Raw genomic sequence first — 21,957 nt, 5'->3', positions numbered from 1 at the left:
ACGGCCACAGCAGCTTCCAACTGGCGGTAGGCAGAGGCTGCCTCAGAGGGGAGGGGGGGAGGGGGAAGACGAGCATGTGCAGTGTTTCTGACTCCTACCACCATGACCACTTTAAATCACTGAAGTGGTCATGGTAGTTAGAGTGTTCCTTTAATATCTGTCAGAAGAAGAAAACCTTTGTATACTGATTTCATTTCATTTGATCATCCTCTAGTTGTGTTAAATTAGTGCGGGGGGTGCGCCGGTGCGGGAAGGGTGCGGCGGCATTTTATTACTTATATACCTTAACTATAGTATATATTTTATATGCGGCCCGAGAAAATTTCTCTACACTCAATGTGGCCCAGAGAAGCCAAAAGGTTGGACACCCATGTTCTAGTGAATATAATTACCAGGGAAAAGATTTTTTGTCATACCTGTAGGCCATTTTGGCCTCTATATGCCTTTGGGCCTCGCTATATGTCTAGCCAAACAATTCCGTTAGCAATCTCCACATTCTGCCTTGTCTCTAGGACTCAACTTAAAATAGCATACAGCACTGTGTTCTGGCAGCGGAATGGACCATTCTGTCCCACTCCCGAAACAAAACCAGGTCAGAAAAGCATTTCGTAGAAGGCATTGTATTTCATCAATGAATACAGGGCTTCTTCTGATTGGCGTGGTGGAGGGATTGGCAGATGATGTCCACCTCAACCAGTCACAGGAAGACTTGTATCCATTAATGAAATACAAAGCTTCTGGTGAATGGCTGAGAAGCCCTCATCTCAGCTCGACTTTGTTCCGTTAGCAGGACAGGAAGCCCCCATTCCACTGTCGGAACACAGTGCTGATGCTACACACAGTGGGGTTGACTTACTAAAACTGGAGCTTCCAAAATCTGGTGCAGCTGTGCATGGTAGCCAATCAGCTTCTAACTTCAGCTTGTTCAGTTAAGCTTTGATAATAAAACCTGGAAGCTGATTGGTTTCTATACAGAGCTGCACAAGATTTAGCATTCTCATGTCTTAGTAAATCAGCCTTCATCTGTAGAGTGCTCCCAGTGGGCACATCTCTTTGTGAATGGAATTCTTTGGACCAGCTTGATCCAAACAATTTAAAGTAGCAAGAAACATGTTAGGCTTTAAGTTAATGTTGCTGGCAGTTTGATCTGGATTGTAGCATTTTGTATAATATCTTCAAATTCAAAGAACCTATATCCCATATAGAATAAATAAATATAGTTCTACAACCTGCTGAATATTACCCAACTGTACTGCTAAGGTGAGCAAGATTATTGTCCAGAGACTCACTGCAGTTCTTCTCATCTGATCCATCTTTGCAGTCACGCACGCTGTCACATTCCGCGTTTTGCTTGACAATACATTGGCTATTCTTGCAGGAATACACTTGGGTTGGACAACTTCCTGTGGAAATCAAAGGTTTTTAAAAGGAAAGTAAATATGTTATTTTAAAAAAGTATACCTAAGGCGGTGATGGTGAACCTTGGCACCCCAGATGTTTTGGAACTACATTTCCCATGATGCTCATGCCCTCTGCAGTGTAGTTGAGGATCATGAGAAATGTAGTTCCAAAACATCTGGGGTGCCAAGGTTCACCATCACTGACCTAAGGTATGACTACAGGCAAATCTTTTTTTTTTTTTTTTAATTTGTAAAGAGTGGAGAGGGATTAGAATACCTGTTAGATCTTTATTGCTGCCTGTGCCCCCGTTAGGGAGATTTATCCTCTCTATTTGTTCTGTTTACCATTTATCTATTTACCAAAATCTAAATTTTTCGTTTTCCCCAAAACCGGAATAGAGGGAAATCTTCCAATTGGGACACTAGTTCTGGTGACCCTGGTGACAACCAGAGATTCCCTCTTTTTCTCTTGAAATATCACTTCCTCTTGTGGCTATAAGACCAGACACAGATGGCAAAATGAAACTAACAGGGGTTCTAACCATTCCATACTTTATTTAAAACTAGAGGTAAAGACTTAAAGTCAAAAGCAAGCATGAATTATATTGCAGTTTACCAATTCTTAGATGTAATAGATGTATTCGTTTTCTTTTTTAGGCTTTCTTTCTTCAATTTACTTTTGGTGATCCAGCCAGTAAATCTGTAAGTCTGTTGTTTTTCAACAGAAAGCTCTCTTGCAGTTACAGATGATACAGGCCATTTAACACTGGCAGGGGTGCTCAACATAATCAGCTTTTATTTATTTATGGAAATCTTTATTAGCTTGAGTTCAGTTTCAATTTGATAGTGTATCTAAATCTCTAACTGGAATTAACGTTACTGGACTTGCGGATAAGCTTAATGTTGGGATTGAACTTAGACGGCAGAATGCTGGGAAATGTAGTTTGGGCAGAGAGCAGAGCCATTACAGCTGCTGGGAAAAGAACTAATGTACCCATGTGTATCTGGGAGCAGGAGGAGCAGAAAAAAGGGGGGTATAAAAAGGGAAAGCCCGGGAAGTGCTTGGGGGAGTTGGAGGTTGCTGCTATTGTAAGATTTTAACTACTTACACTATAGACATATCTTATTCACACCCACCAACTTCTTTAAGAGCCCCAACTTAGCTGGCAGAAGAGTAACGCTAAGGACTTTGTTCAGGTTGACTGATCCTGAGTACAGATCTGCAGATGATCATGTCTAGGCTTAGTCCCTCATTGTCAGAGCTCCCAAGTGACTTAGCCCATACCCAGATTTGTTATCCACTTGTGTTACTTGCTCATCTTATTAGGAGAGCTATAGTTTATGCTGTTAGAGTTATGGACAGCTATAGTTTATGCTGTTAGAGTTATAGTATATGCTGGGATTTAAAATCACTGCAAGAAACTCTGTGTACCTGGTTGTGTTTTTCATTGCTATGCTTTATGTTGGTTTACTTTAACTGTCCAATACATTCTGCTATCCTTCATAAAGTTGCGAGTCTCATTTTTGTGTGCATAAGTAAGCACTTCAGTTATGAAAGATTTACCCCCCTTCACGACCAGGCCATTTTTTGCAATATGGCACTGCGCTACTTTAACTGACAATTGCGCGGTCGTGCGACACTGTACTCAAATTAATTATGAAACAATGTCCTTTTTTCAAACAAATAGAGCTTTCTTTTGATGGTATTTGCGCTATAAACAAAAAAAGACCAACAATTTTAGGAAAAAAAACTGGATTTTTGACTTACCGTAAATCCTTTTCTCTGAAATTCATTGACAGACGCAGCTCCATATTCTTCTTAATCATTGGGTTTTGCTGCCCCCTACAGGAATAGGACACTAGGCAGGAAAAGTCTTTAGCGCGCCTATGGGGCAGTCCCTGGGGGTATACACCCACTCACTCTGCTATAGGCATTCCGTTTTGTTGCAAGCAGTGTCAGAAGAAAAAAAAACCCAACCAAACACATATATAGAGGGGCGGGTGCTGCGTCTGTCAATGAACTTCAGAGGAAAGGATTTTACGGTAAGTCGAAAATCCAGTTTTCTCTATCGTTCATTGAAAGATACAGCTCCATATTCTTCTTAACCATTGGCACGTCCCAAAGCAGTATTAACATGAGGGGTGGGAAAACAACGCAGAAAGGAACGTAATTCCCAAAGGCTAAACTTACCCAACCAGGTAACAACTGGAGCTCACCTAGAAACAACATACCAACGATATTCAGGTGGGTGCCACTCCGGACAGACCACCTCTCCACCCTGGGTGGGGGTGCTGATGGCCAAGGGGTATGCTGTGACTTATGACAAACCAGGTAATGTGTGTCTCGGCGAGGTGTTTGACTCGCGGGCCAGCCCCGTCCGGTGGGGCTGTGTTGTGGCCAGGACTAGCGTGGAGCTCCTAGTCTTGCCCACACGCTCGCTGGCCAGACTGGGAGGCCATAAGGATCTAGAATATCCAGTCTGGCGCCCGGTCCGGCTGTTGATTGTAGTTCTCTGAGGAACATAACTAGATAAAAAAAAAAAAAAAAAATTAGACACAAGGTTCCCTTTTTACATAAAAAACATTCAAGGACCGAAATCCCAGCAGGGAACTAGGTCCTACTCCTAAACTAGGCAGAAAAAAACTGAATGCCTATAGCAGAGTGGTAGGGTGTATACCCCCAGGGACTGCTCAATAGGCATGGTAAAGACTTTTACTACCTAGTGTTCTACTCCTGTAGGGGGCAGCATAACCCAATGGTTAAGAAGAACATGGAGCTGTGTCTGCCAATGAACGATAGAGAAACAATATTTTTTTTTATTTTCTGCTATAAAACACATACAATAAAAAAAAAAAAATGTAAAAATACAATTTCTTCATCAATTTAGGCCAAAATGTATTTTGCTACATATTTTTAGTAAAAAAAAAAACCCAATAAGAGTATATATTGATTAGTTTGCACAAAAGTTATAGCATCTAGAAACTATGGCACATATTTATGAATTTTTTATTTCTTTTTTACTAGTAATGGCGGCTATCAGCAACTTATAGCAGGAATGTGATATTGCGGCTGATGAATCAGACACCTAACTGACACTTTTGACACTTTTTTGGGAACCAGTGACACCAATACAGTGATCGGTGCTAAAAATATGCACTGTCACTGTACTAATAATACTGACAGGGAAGGGGTTAACATCTAGGGTGATCAAGGGGTTAAATGTGTGGCTCACATGTGTTACTGTGTACTGTTCTGTTTAGCAGCACATTGCTGCTGTCAGAAGAGAGCCCTGTGTTTGTTTACCTACACTGGGCTCTCTTCGGTAATGTCCGGAGCCGATCGTCGGGTGCTGGCAGCCAATCGCAGCACAGGCGGTACTGGAGCACTCTCTACCTCGGGGCGCAGATCATGTACTAGAGACGTGATCTGGCGCAGAGCGGCCACCCTGCTGCGGTATATGTGCAGTGGGCGGTTGTAAAGCGGTTAAAGTAAAATATATAGTGGTGGTGTGCAAACCCAAAGGAATGAATTGCTATCTATTTTCCACCTAAAAACGGATGGATAAAAAAATGGACAAAGGGATCACTTGTGGAAAAGGGCCCTCATTGTTTTCACAAAAAAAACACCCAAAAGTTGTATCCCATTTTTCTAATTGGATTCAAATAAAAAAATGTGAAATTCCTTGAAGAAAATTGTGAGGAAACCTTTGTCAATAGACCCCTGTGTGTGTAGTGAAACAAAAAGATCCATAAGTGGAAGGAAAGGTTATCATGTTGCCATCTAGGAATAACAAAAAAGGCTTATTATGGCAGCTTACCTGACTTCAATCCTATAGAGTAGAATGATAATCCTGTATTATCTGCAGGAATTAAAAAAAACATAAAAACAAGGTCAGTGCAGCGATTCTCAAATATTTTTGGATTAGTGTATATGTCAGGGGCCTTCTAACTATGGCCCTCCAGTTGTTCAGGAACTACAATTCCCATCATGCCTAGTCATGTCTGTGAATGTCAGAGTTTTACAATGCCTCATGGGATGTGTAGTTCCGCAACCGCTGGAGGGCCGTAGTTTGGAGATCCCTGGTATATGGGATAAATTACTTTAGCAGACAACATGCAATGTACAAACCTTTGTGGTCTACAGTAAAGCTTCCTGTGAGCATCCATGGACTTGAAGTAGTTGTAAAGGCAGAAGGTTTATTACTATACAGTAAGGATAAATACCTTCAGTATGCAGCCCCTCCAGCCCCCCTAATACTTACCTGAGCACAATCTTGATTCAGTGATGTGCAGGAGAGCAGCTGCTGTCCTGGCACTCTGCTTCCTCATTGGCTCCTGCTGCTGTCAATCGCAGTCAGTAAGGAGGGATCAGGGGGCAGGGCCGAGTCCTGCTTTGTGTGTCTTTTGGACCAGTGTCACTTGCTATGGGGGCACTCAGCAGGAAAGAGAAGTAGAGAGGGCAAGAAGAGGAAAATCAGGGCTGCTCTGTGCAAAACTATTGCACAGAGCAGGTAAGTGATGCATGTTTGTTATTTTTTTTAAATTTGAGCCTTTACAATCACATTAAATTTAGAGAGCGGTTATTAGCAGTCCTAACGGCAGCAGTCTATTAAAAAAGTTAAGTAGCTAGGCGTGACTTTGCCGTATTATTAGTATTGATAAAATATATACAATATATAAAAACAGGATTTATATAGCACCACCAGTTTGTACAGCATTTTACAAAATAAAGGGAGACAGCACAGTTACAACACAATTCAATACAACAGGGTTAGGAGGGTCCTGCTCATGGCTCTGCACAATCTACACAGAAGGGGCTATTGATTCAAAGGGTATTAAAAGAACACGATCAATTTTTATATATATATATATATATATATATATATATATACTGTAGATATCTAAAGCACTTTTTCCCCATTCTGAAAGGAGTAGGTAATAGTTGAAATCCCTGTTAGTTTAATTGGACATCTGTGTCCCATTGGGGAGTTTCCCTTCACTTCCTGTCTGGTAGAGACAATAGAACTTCGTACATAGCTTTTCACAGCTGCAGACGCAGCTGACAAGTATTTAGCAGGTGATACTGCAGCCTCCTAAACTTTTTTTTTTTGACAACTGAATGGGTTATTTGCATGGGAATACTGTGCAGCAACCATGAGCCTCGACAGGGGGATCACTTTAGCCACACCTCCATCCAGTTGCCTTTGCAGCTTGAGGTGATGGGGGTAGTAAGATTGCAGCTCAACCACCTATTTTTACACCCCCCCCCCCTCTTCCTCCAACCGCAACCTTAAGCTGTCCATACATGGATTCGAGACCAGCAGAATTTTGATCCATGTATATGGGCAGGCTGGTTGTACAGAAGTCGATCTACTGAACGACTTCTGTACAACCAGCTTGTTGCATTTTCCCCGCTTACTCAGTGTATTCTAGTGGCGGGGAAGTTTCCCAGCTGTCAGAGTACAATTGCTTAGTGGGGAGGATTCCCTCATCTGCCTCAAGTGTGTGGATGAGGAATCAAATCATTTTTTCAATCCACTCGTTAAATGGAAAAAAATGACTCATCTATGGACGGCTTTACACAGATTTCTTCTCTATTTGTGATCTGGTGACAGCTCAAAATGTTGAAATCCTCATTACTTTCAGTCAATGCTTAAAGGGTAACTCCACTTTCGTGGGGGAAGAAAATAGCAAATAAAGAAAAAAATAATATAGCGTATACAATTACGACACAAATCATATTGTAATTGAATGTTATTAAAAATGACCCTTCCTTTTCAATCTGCGGCTCTGTACGTTTCTGAAAATGCAATACAATATGGCTACCTAGAGAATGTGTAAAGAACGCCCCCCTGAAAAATAATTTCCTGCTTGTGTGATTGTCTCACTGATTTTCTCAGAAGTCTGCACTAAGATACAAGTCAGATTTCAGGCATCCCCTGCAACACAAAATAAAAATCTGGTTCCCCTATATGGAATAAAAAATTGTAGCCAATGAAAACACTTGCGAGTGGCACATCAGCTAGTTTCTGTGCATTTTAGAAAGTTGTTATCAACACCATTGCTTTTCCACCTGACCAGATCATATGTAATTTTAATTTCTTATAATGAAAATGATTTTAGGCAACTCACAGCAACACACATGCTTTGGTGTGCTGTGTTGCTAAAAAAAAATGAGTCCTGTATGTTTTTTCCTCTATTGTGATGCATTTACTGCCATAACACGATGCACATTACTGCTTGCCATAATGCGCATTCAGTGCCGCTTCGCATATATGCGATGCGGGAACCCTGCGAATCCAGTGCAGGTTCCCACATCACACTCGACTTGCAGGCAGTTCACATTGCCATATGCGAATCGCTGGGGGTGTCAATACAAAGTTAGCGACACTCCAAGATCAGTTCGCATACCGCAGTGAGAGCTGTAAATTCGGACATGAATCGGATCGCATAGGTGTGACCAATAATGCGATCTGAGCCACTTTGGTCCGAATGCGATGCAAATTCAGCCATACAATCTGTATGGCTAAATTCGGAACACACAGATATCACATGTGATTCGCAGAGCAGACATCGCATATGTGTAAACCGGCAGTAAAGGGTCATTAAAGAAAAACTCCATCTCTCCACAAACTTTACAAGCTGGCCCAAACAAACTATGCCTCTCACTAACATGTGAGGCTGCTGGATGTGCGGTATAAACTGTATGTAGCTGAAGCGGGTGCGAGCCGAGATTTCCTGTCTCATACCTGGAATGCAGTAGAGTCTATCACAGCGCACTCAGTTGCTCAGAGCAAGTAATGTATTCTATCAATGAATACAAAGCTTCCTCTGACTGGCTGATGATATCACAACCTCAGCCAATCTGAGGAAGCTTTGTATTCACATCCAGTGGTCTCACAGATCAGTGAAGGACATAGTTTGAACTGTTCGAACTTTAAAAAACTGTCATTACATGCTGTATTACATGCTGTTCCTACCCTCCCACAGTCAGTATAGGATTTGTCTTCTGTATTCTGCAAAAAATCTGGTTGATCCTACTCTGTGCTGACCCTCCCTCCTTGTCTGTGTTCCTGCTGCAGCCTGAGATTGTGTAGACCAGTGTTTCTCAACTCCGGTCCTCAGGGCACACTAACAGGCCAGATTTTAAGTATTACCTTGGGGAAATGCAGACCAGAATACTGCAATCACTGAGCAGCAAATTTTATCACCTGTGATGTATTTCAGTTTTCCTGCAAACCTGGCCTGTTAGTGTACCCTGAGGACCGGAGCTGAGAAACACTGGTGTAGACCAACTGTTACCACATCTATTGATCATGCTCAAGTTTTGGTTCCCTTCTAAGTTGTAAATTTCCTTTTATTCTTTTTTGAGCAGCCCATGACTGTAGAGTCACATATGAAGGTGTAAACTGTGGTAAATGACACTGCCCCCCCCCCCCCTACTTTTTCCTCCATGTTCTTGTATTGCTAAACACTAAGATATAAATTGGTGATTGATGGAGGCTTCACTTCCCTGTTCGTCCCAGCACATACATACCATAGACACAGGCTGGAGGGATGTGACACAGTCTGTGATTGGAAGAACCTCCTCCAGATATCTTTACAGTGCGAACAAAGTGAAAGCTATTGTCAGTCAAATGAAATTCCACCTACAACAGGGTATTGCCAAAAATAATAAACATTTGCTTTGAGAATTAGATTTGTAATAAGATTTAAAACACTTTGTTGCGATTAATTATTTTAATTCTCTATTCTATTCTCTATTCTATTTTTTTTATTGTTATGACTGGCACAGAACCAATCAGGGCTGTGCAGACACGGGTTTATAGTCCTGCTGTCCTGCTGTAAAGCATACATCAGTACTAGAAACTCCTCCGTGGAAGACAGGAAAGACCTGTGAAATGTCACGTGACCCCTGAACAGAAATGAATAAATAAGGTACTCAGTTGATTTTTACATTAAATTAAATACAATGGCATGATCTTTATGCATACATATAGAAGGGATAATGGCAGTTAGATGTTGTATATTCATTATTACTTTAGTACTTGTGCAGTGGTACACAGTGTGAATGGGCATGTAGTTATCAGCAGGCCATACATACAGTGCCTTGCGAAAGTATTCGGCCCCCTTGAACTTTGCGACCTTTTGCCACATTTCAGGCTTCAAACATAAAGATATAAAACTGTATTTTTTTGTGAAGAATCAACAACAAGTGGGACACAATCATGAAGTGGAACGAAATTTATTGGATATTTCAAACTTTGTTAACAAATAAAAAACTGAAAAATTGGGCGTGCAAAATTATTCAGCCCCTTTACTTTCAGTGCAGCAAACTCTCTCCAGAAGTTCAGTGAGGATCTCTGAATGATCCAATGTTCGCCTAAATGACTAATGATGATAAATAGAATCCACCTGTGTGTAATCAAGTCTCCGTATAAATGCACCTGCACTATGATAGTCTCAGAGGTCCGTTTAAAGCGCAGAGAGCATCATGAAGAACAAGGAACACACCAGGCAGGTCCGAGATACTGTTGTGGAGAAGTTTAAAGCCGAATTTGGATACAAAAAGATTTCCCAAGCTTTAAACATCCCAAGGAGCACTGTGTAAGTGTGCATATTGAAATGGAAGGAGTATCAGACCACTGCAAATCTACGAAGACCTGGCCGTCCCTCTAAACTTTCAGCTCATACAAGGAGAAGACTGATCAGAGATGCAGCCAAGAGGCCCATGATCACTCTGGATGAATAACAGAGATCTACAGCTGAGGTGGGAGACTCTATCCATAGGACAACAATCAGTCCTATACTGCACAAATCTGGCCTTTATGGAAGAGTGGCAAGAAGAAAGCCATTTCTTAAAGATATCCATAAAAAGTGTCGTTTAAAGTTTGCCACAAGCCACCTGGGAGACACTCCAAACATGTGGAAGAAGGTGCTCTGGTCAGATGAAACCAAAATCAAACTTTTTGGCAACAATGCAAAACGTTATGTTTAGCGTAAAAGCAACACAGCTCATCACCCTGAACACACCATCCCCACTGTCAAACATGGTGGTGGCAGCATCATGGTTTGGGCCTGCTTTTCTTCAGCAGGGACAGGGAATATGGTTAAAATTGATGGGAAGATGGATGGAGCCAAATACAGGACCATTCTGGAAGAAAACCTGATGGAGTCTGCAAAAGACCTGAGACTGGGACAGAGATTTGTCATCCAACAAGACAATGATCCAAAACATAAAGCAAAATCTACAATGGAATGGTTCACAAATAAACATATCCAGGTGTTAGAATGGCCAAGTCAAAGTCCAGACCTGAATCCAATCGAGAATCTGTGGAAAGAACTGAAAACTGCTGTTCACAAACACTCTCCATCCAACCTCACTGAGCTCGAGTTGTTTTGCAAGGAGGAATGGGCAAAAATTTCAGTCTCTCGAAGTGCAAAACTGATAGAGACATACCCCAAGCGACTTACAGCTGTAATCGCAGCAAAAGGTGGCGCTACAAAGTATTAACTTAAGGGGGGCTGAATAATTTTGCACGCCCCATTTTTTCAGTTTTTTATTTGTTAAAAAAGTTTGAAATATCCAATAAATTTCGTTCCACTTCATGATTGTGTCCCACTTGTTGTTGATTCTTCACAAAAAATTACAGTTTTATATCTTTATGTTTGAAGCCTGAAATGTGGCAAAAGGTCGCAAAGTTCAAGGGGGCCGAATACTTTCGCAAGGCACTGTATATATTTTGGATGCCTGGAGCACGGATGGATGAATCTTCCACTATGACTATTGTACTGCATTTTAACAGCCAACCCCGCCAGCTAACAAAATACTACAACCGTGCCTGCATCTTATTGGATGCACATGCTGTTTGGCAGACAATTTTCCACCTGGCTCCTTTGATTTTTCATTTGAGAGATGTCGGGCTAGAGGTTGCTAGTTCATCAGGAACTGGACGAAATTTGATCAGTGTATGGCCAGCTTAAAAATAAACTACATCAAAAGGGTAAAGCAGGAAAATTTCTGCTCAAATGTGGGAGCATGCATCTATCCGTCTTGCACTGCTACCCATTTGCATCCAGAATTCTCCCTACTATGGCTGCTCATTGAATCTCCTATCCTAGAAGTTAAAACTTTTTGTCCTGCTGTGGTTAGTTATGCTGTAGTCCTTCACATCCTACGTAAGTAAGCACTAGTCTACACTTCCAAGGTCATGAATGAGATGAAACTGCCTTTGAAAAGTTCTCTTGGCCAGTGTTTTATTAAGGTAAGATATATTTATGTCAATGTTCAGACCTTTAGGCATTATAAACATGGACTTCTACTGTTCTTAGAAAGAGAGTTATTGTTCTCTTTAAAAATTCCACATGCAGGCTGCTCCTTAATCATCTCTCTGTAATTTTTTTTCCCCTGCCATTTTTAATAAATTTTCATTTACTTCAATCGTTCTTGGCATCTGAATAAAGAACATGCCCTCCACGGCCATTGCTCAGATTACAGTGCAGTGTTGGCAAATGTTCAATGCCTTTGCTATTCCTCTTCCCCCTACTCTCGTTCTCTACATTTTAACCCTATTATTACAACTGTTTTGTAAAACATGGTAGGTATAACACAAAGTATAGAACATAATTCAGTTCTGTTTTGTCATACTAGTTATAAAAAGGCTTTTGAGGACATAAACACCAGTATGAAAATGTAGACATAGTAATAGAGATCGTGTGGTGAACATGTGAATGGTCTTGCCTTTAAATGAAGTTATATACAAAACTCACCCAAGCTATACTGCCATATGAATGATGTTAAGACAGAGTGCCGGTGCTCAGGCCAACCAGTCCACTGTAGATAAATTCAACAAAAGGCAGGCAACTCGTATTGCTATGAGGAAGGCTGAGGCCGAAACACGTTAGCAGGGCAGCTGTTAGAGATCAGCCTTCCTGATGGGGCCCCCTCAACCCCACTTACACTCTACCTATCCCCCCAGGGTGCAGTGAAAAAGCATCACTAACTTTATGTGCCTACACCTCAAGAATGGAAAAAAAAAGTCCATCCACTGCTCCCATCTCCTGGGCCACTCTGTTAACCTGATGGGGCCTAGGGAAAAGTAATTTAAGCCCTAGTATGCAAGTAGGAGTGAGGGCGTGGTCTAGTAAGATCCATTTTTTTATTTAGGCAGAAATTAACAATAAAGCTGCCCTGGGCCCCCCGTTTAGCTGATGGAGCCTGGGCCCAGTACAACAGGACTGGTTGTACTGCCTTATCAGCGGCCCTGCGCGTTAGCATCAATGGACATTGTATTTGCTGTTGTGCATTAATAAAGGTTCTTTTAACCTTCCTAGCGGTATTCCCGAGCGTGACTCGGGGTTAGATTTTACAGCCAAAAGCGGTAACCCCGAGCCACACTCGGGGTAGCGCTAGGAAGATCGCTGGATGCTGGAAGAGGTTTTACTTACCTTTTCTCTGGGATCCAGCGATGAATGCAGGCGGTATGCGGCGGCGGAGCTTCCTCCCGATCGCCTGTGAGCCCCGGCTTCCGTCTCCGGCGACGTGACGTCCGCCGGGGGGTGGAACCGGCGGGAAATTCAAATGTAAAACACACCAAACACACTGATACCATTCAAAATAAAATAAAATCACATTACATTGCCCCCCAGTGCCCTTTCCTGCAGTTGTATAAATGTATACAGTTGGTTTGGGCTGCTCATTCATAAGAATTACATGCAAAATAATGGTACCGCTTTCAGCACCTAAAATCCAAAAGAATCATACCGCCAGGGAGGTTAAGAAGAAGCACCGAGTTGCCGGCCTTTTGTTGAACTTATTTAAAAGAAGTTAGTTCTGGTTTAGAAAACCTATTTTTTGTAACATGTTTTGTTGTCTATAAAGGCTGGATTAACACATCTCTATGCATAGTTTCATGCAATGTAATTCTTACGAGTATCAACACTTAAAAAAAAAAAAAAGACAATGCAGAACTAGCACCACTTGAAACAATGGCTTATGTGTAAAAATAGGTATCTATGTAAGCCCCGGTTCACACTACTGCGTGTGCGGGGTTCGCATGTCATGTCGGAGCGCACTGCTCCGACATGACATGCGATCAGCTGTGCGGTGCGAGTTTAGCCATACAGTTTGTATGGCTAAATTCGCATCGCACCCGCAGCAAACACGCACAGGAGGCATTTTTGCTGCCGCATCAGGATCGGTTCGCACAGCGGTTCACACTTGTGCGATCCGATCCTGTGCGAACTGCACGATCGCACTGCGATATGCGATCAAACTGGGGGTGTCGTTAAGATTACATTGACACCCCCAGCGTATCGCATATGGCAGTGTGAACTGCCGGGGGTGCGTGTGCGATGCGGGAACAGGCTGCGAATTCGCAGCCTTCCCGCATCGCATATATGTGAACCGAGCCTAAGGCTGAATTCAGCATATTTCTTGTGCATTGCAGTACACATGGTAAAGCACCAAAGTAGATGTTAAAGGGTCAATATACTGTAGGTTAAATTCACAATAAATTGCAGCAAATAGGTGTTAACTAGCCATAAAGGAAAGAACGTGACTTCGATTTTAACCACTTGACCGCCGGAAGATTTACCCCCCTTCCTGACCAGGCCATTTTTTGCGATACGGCACTGCGTTATTTTAACTGACAATTGCGCAGTCCTGCGACGCTGTACCCAAATAAAATGTATGTCTTTTTTTCCCCTCAAAAAAATGTATGTCCTTTTTTTTGGTGGTATTTGATCACCTCTGCGATTTTTTTTTTTTTTGCCCGGTTAACAAAAAAATGTTGAAAAAAAAATAAATTATCTTTACTTTCTGCTATAAAACATATCCATTTAAAATTTTTACAAACTCTAATTGCTTCATATATTCAGGCCAATATGTATTCTGCTACATATTTTTGGTAAACAAAATCTCAATAAGCGGTTATTATTATACAGGATTTATACAGCTTATTGATTGGTTTGTGCAAAAGTTATAGCGTCTACAAACTATGGGATATCTATATTTATTTTATTATTTTTTTACTAGTAATGACGATGATCAGCGACTTATAGTAGGACTGCAATATTGCGGCAGACATATCAGACACTGACACTTTTGACACTTTTTGGGGACCAGAATCACTAATACAGTGATCAGTGCTAAAAAATATGCACTGTCACTGTACTAATGACACTGGCTGGGAAAGGGTAAGATCAGGGGTGAGCAAAGGGTTACCTGTGTGCCTAGCCTGTATTTTATTACAGTGTGGGAGGTGTTTTTACTAGGGGAGGACATGGATCTTAGTTCTTGCTTTGCAGAGACACAGGATCCATGCCTCCCCTTCCATCAGAACGGCAATCTGCCTTGTTTACATAGGCAGACTGCTGTTCTGACTCTCTGCGGGATGATGGGTGGGGGCCTGCAGATATAGAGTCCGCGGTACCCACTAATTGCCTCCCGCTATGTGTAATTAGCTGATATAGGTCAGTTGGGAAGAGGTTAAATTAATTTTAATGCAGTAAAATGCATTATTAGGTTGAAAGGACCTGTTCATAACATCTTATTGCAGCAACACGCGTGTTACCATAACATATGGTAGCTCGCGATACAGTGCCATTTATTTTAGTGCATCATGCAGTAAAATACTAATGTGAGTTGTGGTGTGCTGTGCTGACAAAAATTCTGCATTCATGATTTTTGGTCTGTTGTGATACATTAGGCAGCCCATTCAAATAAATGGGTTGCCTTAATGCAACACACTACAGCTAATAGGTATGAATTGACCCTTAAAGTGATTGTAAAGTTTTGTTTAAAAAAAATAAATAAACATGTTATACTTACTTGCTCTGTGCAGTGGTTTTGCACAGAGCAGTCTGGATCCTCCTCTTCTCGGGTCCCTCTTCGCTGATCCTATCCCCTCCCTCCTGTTGAGTGCCCCTACAGCAAGCAATTTGCTATGGGGGCACCCAAGCCGAGCTGCAGCTCTGTGTCCATTCAGACATGGAGCCCTGGCTGGCCCCACCCCCCTCTCTCCTGATTGACTGACTGACTTTGATTGACAGCAGCGACAGCCAATCGTGCCATGCTGCTGTCTGAGCCAGGGGAGTCCTGGGCAGCTGAGAAACTCATGCAACATGGCTGGATAAAGATGGGGCTCAGGTAAGTATTAGGGGGGCTGAGGAGGGCTGCTGCACACAAAAGGTTTTTTTTATCTCAATGCATAGAATGCATTAAGATAAAAAAAAAAAAAAAAAAAACCTTTTGCCTTTACAATCCCTTTAAAATGTAAAACATATTATTGTAAATTCCCCCTTTAGGGTAAATTAACAAACCTCTATGTGCATTTTCATGCATTTCAACTGCTTTACAATTTTGTGCACTGCTTTTGTCATTGCTAGGCCCTATAATATGCGTTGATGCATCCAGAAACAGACAGTGCACTTTCATGTATTGCCCAGATGTAAATAAACTCCACTTCAATAGCTAATATGTGCTCATGCATAGCATGCATTAGGGCACAAAGTTGTGACTGTGCCCTTTAAACACACAGCACTGCAATCTAGCATCTATGGGGTTTATTTACTAAAGCTAGAAAGGGCACAATTAGTCACAATTCTGCAGAGAAACCAATCAGCTTCCAGGTTTCATTGCTAAAGCTTAATCAAACAAGCCAAGGTTAGAAGCTGATTGGTTTCTGTGCAGAATTGTGTCCAATTTTGCTCTCCCTAGCTTTAGTAAATAAACCCGTATATATCCAATCCTGGCATTTTAGTGCACCCGGGAGGCACAGGTGCAGCATCCAGCCTGCTGCCTGCAACCTGGTCAAAGTCTATGCAATCTGAAATACGATGGGATTGGATAGGAGCCCAATACTCTGCCCCCTCCACCACCTTCCCATTGTAAAAATGGTTGCCTTTTAAAAAACAATAATATTGCAGGCTCAGCGTCAATAAGTAAACTGAGTGACAGTCTCTGTTTGGCTACTTTTACTGTCACAAAGGCAAGTGCAGTGGCTTGCAGCTCTGTGCCCAATGATGCTGAACCTGCATGTTTAAAGAGGTAAAGTAAACTTCCATCTTTCATTTTTACCTATAGGTAAATCTATATTAAGGCTTACCTATAGGTAGTGTAAATATCTCCTAAACGATATTTACTGTCCTAGCAGCCAGTTACGTCTTGTGCTCTGACGGAACAGCCCCCCGCGCCGTTTCTTCAGAGCAGTGTGCCGTGACTGGTGAGTGACGTCATTGCGGCTCTGGCCAGTCACAGAGTCAGAGCCGCGAACCTGGAAGGAAGACCGGGTAAAGATGGACGCCGTCTCCAGTGATGACATTGCTTTATTTTCATGTAAGCTCAATATAATGTGCTAGTATGCAATGGATACTAGCACATTATGCCTTTGCCTTAAAGGTAAGGCTAAAAAAAAACCCAAAAACGCTTTAACAGCCTCACGGTGTTGAGTGACTAGTGCAGTGGCTGGCAGGGAGCTCAGTTACTGAGCAGCACTGAGACCAGAATGTCCATATAGACACTTTGGCCTCAGTACTGCCTTCCAAAGTTCCCTCCATGAAGGTCACCTGCAGCAGCCACCCCAGCTGACCTGATGGAAGGAATGGCACGAAGTGCTGAATATATTACATTTCCTATGTTTGAACTGGGGGGCTGTGAGATTTGTTTTAAGAGGGGGTATTTTTACTTGTGGGGGAGAGTAAATTATTGTTTTGTGTGGGGGGGGGGGGCAGGGGAATGTTTGCTTGGTGAGGGAATGTGTGCCTTGGGGTGGGAGGATTTTTTCTTAGGACGAAGGAGATGTGAAATATGTGCCCTTGACATTTGAACTTTGATGTGGTACCTACTAGTGACCCCTGTGCTGAGTACATTCAATTCTCCTGACCTCTGTACTATTTACATTGTGTACACCTGACCCTTTCACTTTAGTGTGTTACCTACTTCTGACCCCTGCACTACATATGTTACATTCTCCTGACTTCTGCACCATGTACTTTACGTACACTTGACCCCTGAGCTCTGTACATTACATACTCATGACCTCTATGCATTACAAATTCCTGACTCCTGCACTCTATGTATTACATACTCCTGACCCCTGCACTCTGTGTGTTATATATTCCTCTTAAACCTTGCACTCTGTGTGTTACCTATCCCTGACCCTAGCACTATGTATGTCACATACTCCTGACCTCTGCATTATGCACACCTACTCCCTGCACTTTGTTCATTATTTACACGTGACCAATGCACTATATACATTATGTACTCCTTATCCCTGTACTTTGTGCATTACATGCCTCTGACTCCTGCACTACGTGTATTACATACCCCTTACCCCTATGCTCTGTACATTTGTACATTACATACTCCTGACTCTGCACTCTGTATTACACAACCCTATCTTCTGCACAATATACTTTACACCCTCCTAATCCCTGCATTCTGTGTGTTACATAATCCTGACCCGCCCCCCCCCCCCGTGCTCTTTGTGTTACCTATTTTCGACTCATGCGCTATGTATGCTACGTACTCCTGACCTCTGCCCTATGTACGTTACGTGCACCTAGCACTTGCACTCTGTCATTACGTCTGATCCCTATACCCCCCTGACCCTCTGTGTGTTACACTCTGACCCCTGAACTCTGTGTTACAAAATTTGGACCCTTGTGCTCTGCATGCTATCTACTTCTGACCCCTATGCTAATCATCCCACATACTTCTGATCCCTGCACTGCACTACTGTGCAAAATTTTAGGCAGGTGTGAAAAATTGCTGTAAATTAAGAATGGTTTCAGAAATAGAAGTTGTAATAGTTTGATTTCATAAATAACAAAATGGAAAGTAAATGAACAGAAGAGAAATCCAAATCAATTTAGCGTGACCACCCTTTTCCTTCAAAAGAACATAAATTCTTGTAGGTACACTTGCATACAGTTTTTGAAGGAACTCTGCAGGTAGGTTGTTCCAAAAATCTTGGAGAACTAACCACAGTTCTTCTGTGGATGTAGGCTGCCACAAATCCTTCTGTCTCTTCATGTGATCCCAGCCGGACTTGATGTTGAGATCAGGGCTCTCTGGGGGCAAAACCATCACTTCTGAAACTCCTTGTTCCTCTTTACCTTGAAGATAGTTCTTAATTACATTGGCTGTATGTTTGAGGTTGTTGTGCTGCTGAAGAATACATTTGAGGCCAGTCACATGCCTCTCTGATGGTATGGCACGATGGCCTGTATTTCTCAGCCTTAAGGACACCTTTGATCCTGACCAAATCTGCAACTCCATTTGCAGAAAAGCAGCCCCATACTCGCAAGGAACCTCCACCATGTTTTACTGTTGCCTGCAGACATTGCCTCCTGCTACAGCTAATTATTTCAAATGTTGACTCCTTAGTCCAGAGCAACTGCTGCAATTTTTCTGCACCCCATTCCTATGTTTTCGTGCATAGTTGAGTCACTTAACTTTGGTTCAATGTCGGAGGTACGGCACTTTGGTTGCAATTCTTCCATGAAGACTTCTGGCCAGACTTCTTTTGCACAATACTGCATATACGTTACCTACTGCAGACCCCTGCACTCAATGCATTATGCTCTCCTGACTTCTGCACTCCTTTAGATGCTCCTACTCCTGTACTTTTGTATTACATACTCCTGAGCCCTGCACTCTGTGTGTTGTGTACTCCTGATCCCTGCAACATATGTGTCACACACTTCTGAATCCTATACTCTTATACTCCTGCACTTTGTATATTACATTATACCCCTGCCCCCTTGTGCACTGTCTGTTACATACTCCCAACTCCTGCAAACTGTTTGTGCAAACTTCTGATCCCTTCATTATGAACCGTTCCCACTATTGATGGATGGACTTTAAACATTACATACCTATTACCCCTGAACTCTGTATGTTATACATTACTTACTCCTGACCCATGCACTGTTTATGCTGTTTTAAAGTTCTTCTTTTATGTAGGCTCAGCTGAAGTGTTAGCTCTCTATCTCTCTAGTGTGTGAGAAAACATATGTAATGAAAGAGTTTCTATCTTTAAAAATGATCCTTTGTGCTGCGATTTATGTGTGTCTGTGGTTGTGGGTACAATAACTTGTTGCATATGTGTGCCTTTGATTACAGTGAGCAGTATATGGTTTATTTAACTATGTCACTTTTAGCATCCTCTGTTAATGCAATTTGGCCACACTTACTTTTTTCTCCTCCCCAGGGGTGCCACAGGTCTTTCAAAGTACTGGTGACACCCCTTCAAAGAATGCAATTTTAATGTGTTTGCTTTACCAGGAAACATGCTATGTACATTCTATTCTATCATTTTGATCCAGGTTACAGATATATCTTTACCCACAAGTATATTACCTTGCATACCTTTTCCCAGAAGTTTCAGTACTTACAGACAAAAATATATTGCTAGCATGTGGCCTTGTATAGGTCCCCATTCACACTAGCGTGACTTGTCAGGCGACTTGGTCGCCTGACAAGTCGCGGTGGCTCGCCTGCCATTGATTAGCACAGGACCCGTTCTAATAGGAGCGACACAAGTCGCTCCGACTTAGAAAAAGGGTCCTGTACTACTTTTAGGTGACCTGGAGGCGACTTGCATTGACTTCAATGATATGAAGTCCATGCATGTCACGCCGAGGTCGCGGTGCACGCTGTGCACCACGACTTTACAGGTCGCCCCGGCAAGTCGTGTCGCCCCTATGTGAATGGGCTCTTAAGGAACATTGTGTTGAGAGAATTATATAGGCTAATGTTGATGTCTCTGAAAATGCCAGCTGGCTGGCTGACTGTCATGTCTTTACAATAGCTTCAGTATTTTCTAAATATCAGTTCTGAACAATCATGCAGATCAGGAGTTCTGCCTTCACCTGCTGTTACAGGTGAGCAATTTAAAAAGTATTGAAGCAGGAACTGGGATTGCCAGAAGCAGGTCAGCAAAGCAGTCTAAATATTTCTCTTATACATGTTTCTTTTATTATTCTAGCACAAAGTAATGTGCACTAACCAACAGAAGAAAGCTATTAATAGATATTAATAAAAGCTGATTGATTAGCCATGTTTGAAATTTCTCAAAGCTTCCAGTTATGTGCATTGTGGTGCTTCATAAATTTAGTACTGGAAAGAAAATACAAACCTTAGTTCATGAATAAAACATTACTTTGGTTTATGTAAAACACTTTTTGGGACATTTTGTTTTAGTCACTTTCATTTACTTAAAGTTTAGGTACTGCCAAACCTTTTTTTTTCAAATTGGATAGAGTAGGGAAGGTCTAAACTCTCAGTCAGTTATCAGTTAATTGCTATGTCCCATTGGGAAGATATCCCTTCATTTTCTGTCTTGAGGATGCAGTTGGCAGTGAAAGAAAATCTCTGCAAAGTGCGGGGAGATCCCCTCTTTTACAGATGTCAGCCATTAGCATATTGTTTGGGTGACAACTCTGAAATTTTAGATTTTGGTGATAATGGTCACTGGGGTACACAACAAAAAAGACCTGACGATGGGGACCTAACCTTTCCCTACTTTATCCAAAACGAAAAAAAGTTTTTGATATACAGAAACTTAAATGTTCAAAAACGTAGTTAATGTTCTACTTTTTACATTACAATACCTGCAAGTATAGCAGATGTTATATTGCCATAAATATATACTGGTATTGGGTGTGCACTTAGGGATAAAGACAATCCCTGTCTAAGAATGTCCTCAATTTTCTCTGTATCCTTCGTGTTGGCAGAAGACAAAAAATGCATCTTCAAATGTGCGATGATTCCTTCATTCCCCCTGCTGTAGAAACATTAAAAATGTATTAAAATTTTCCAATAAGCAATACAATACAACATCTGCCACTTGTCAATGTATTTATTATTTTTGGTATAGGCAATTGGTACAGATCAAAGAGTCCGCATAGTGGGTACAGAGAAAGTAATTCAAATACATGGATCAAGAATACTGCAAACTGGTATCCAAGAGACACTAGAAAACTATCAATGAAGATGTGACGTTGTTGCTGGAGCGCATCTCAGGTCAATGAGAAGAATAACAAATCAGTACACAAAGTGTTGATATCAAAAGTCACATCATACATATGGGACAAGGAGACCAAGACGATCAGCCAAGGTGAAGAAGAAAAAGGAGGAAAAGGAAGTGGGGGAATGTAGAAAGAGAAAGTGGAAGTAAAAAAAGGGGGCTGAGGAGGAAACAGGAAAGAGAGGGTAAGGTCCATACTCCAGAAGGAGAGAAAGAAGGGAAGGTGAGGGAGGTTGACACAGGGGACCCCCACCACATCACGTTAATGAGACAGGAGGCGAAAGGGGGGGGGGGGGACACATCACAAAAGAAGTTGAGGGTGACGGTAGGAAATCCAAGGATTCCAGATCTACATCTGCCACTTTTTTTTTTTAGTAAATATTGCAATCTCTAGTTCTTTGTGCGACACTTAAATGTCCAAATTAAACTTGGTACTATACATTATGCATTCATTTGAATTGACTTGAGTCTACTGTAGTCTACCTAGTGTTTTGGCCTTGTACAGTATCTCGCAAAAGTGA

At 41.9% G+C, this 21,957-nt stretch overlaps 1 protein-coding gene across 4 annotated transcripts in view; it reads right to left on the bottom strand.

Moving 5' to 3' along the window:
* Positions 1–21,957, bottom strand: part of TMPRSS9 (transmembrane serine protease 9) — a 210,483-nt gene that overhangs the window by 69,360 nt on the left and 119,166 nt on the right. For all 4 annotated transcript variants that reach the window (XM_082255368.1, XM_082255367.1, XM_082255370.1 and 1 more), the window contains exons 6-8: positions 21,021–21,193; positions 5,219–5,260; positions 1,290–1,403 (exon numbers count right to left, since the gene is read on the bottom strand). In XM_082255368.1, the coding sequence (XP_082111494.1) occupies positions 1,290–1,403; positions 5,219–5,260; positions 21,021–21,193 (329 nt within the window). The remainder of the gene's footprint in view (positions 1–1,289; positions 1,404–5,218; positions 5,261–21,020; positions 21,194–21,957) is intronic.

This window comes from Pelophylax lessonae (genome assembly GCF_965119305.1).
Source record: "Pelophylax lessonae genome assembly, chromosome: 1".
NCBI classification, from domain to species: domain Eukaryota; kingdom Metazoa; phylum Chordata; class Amphibia; order Anura; family Ranidae; genus Pelophylax; species Pelophylax lessonae.
Note: the sequence above shows the minus strand (reverse complement) of the source record. Positions and strands in the feature narration are given on the sequence as shown.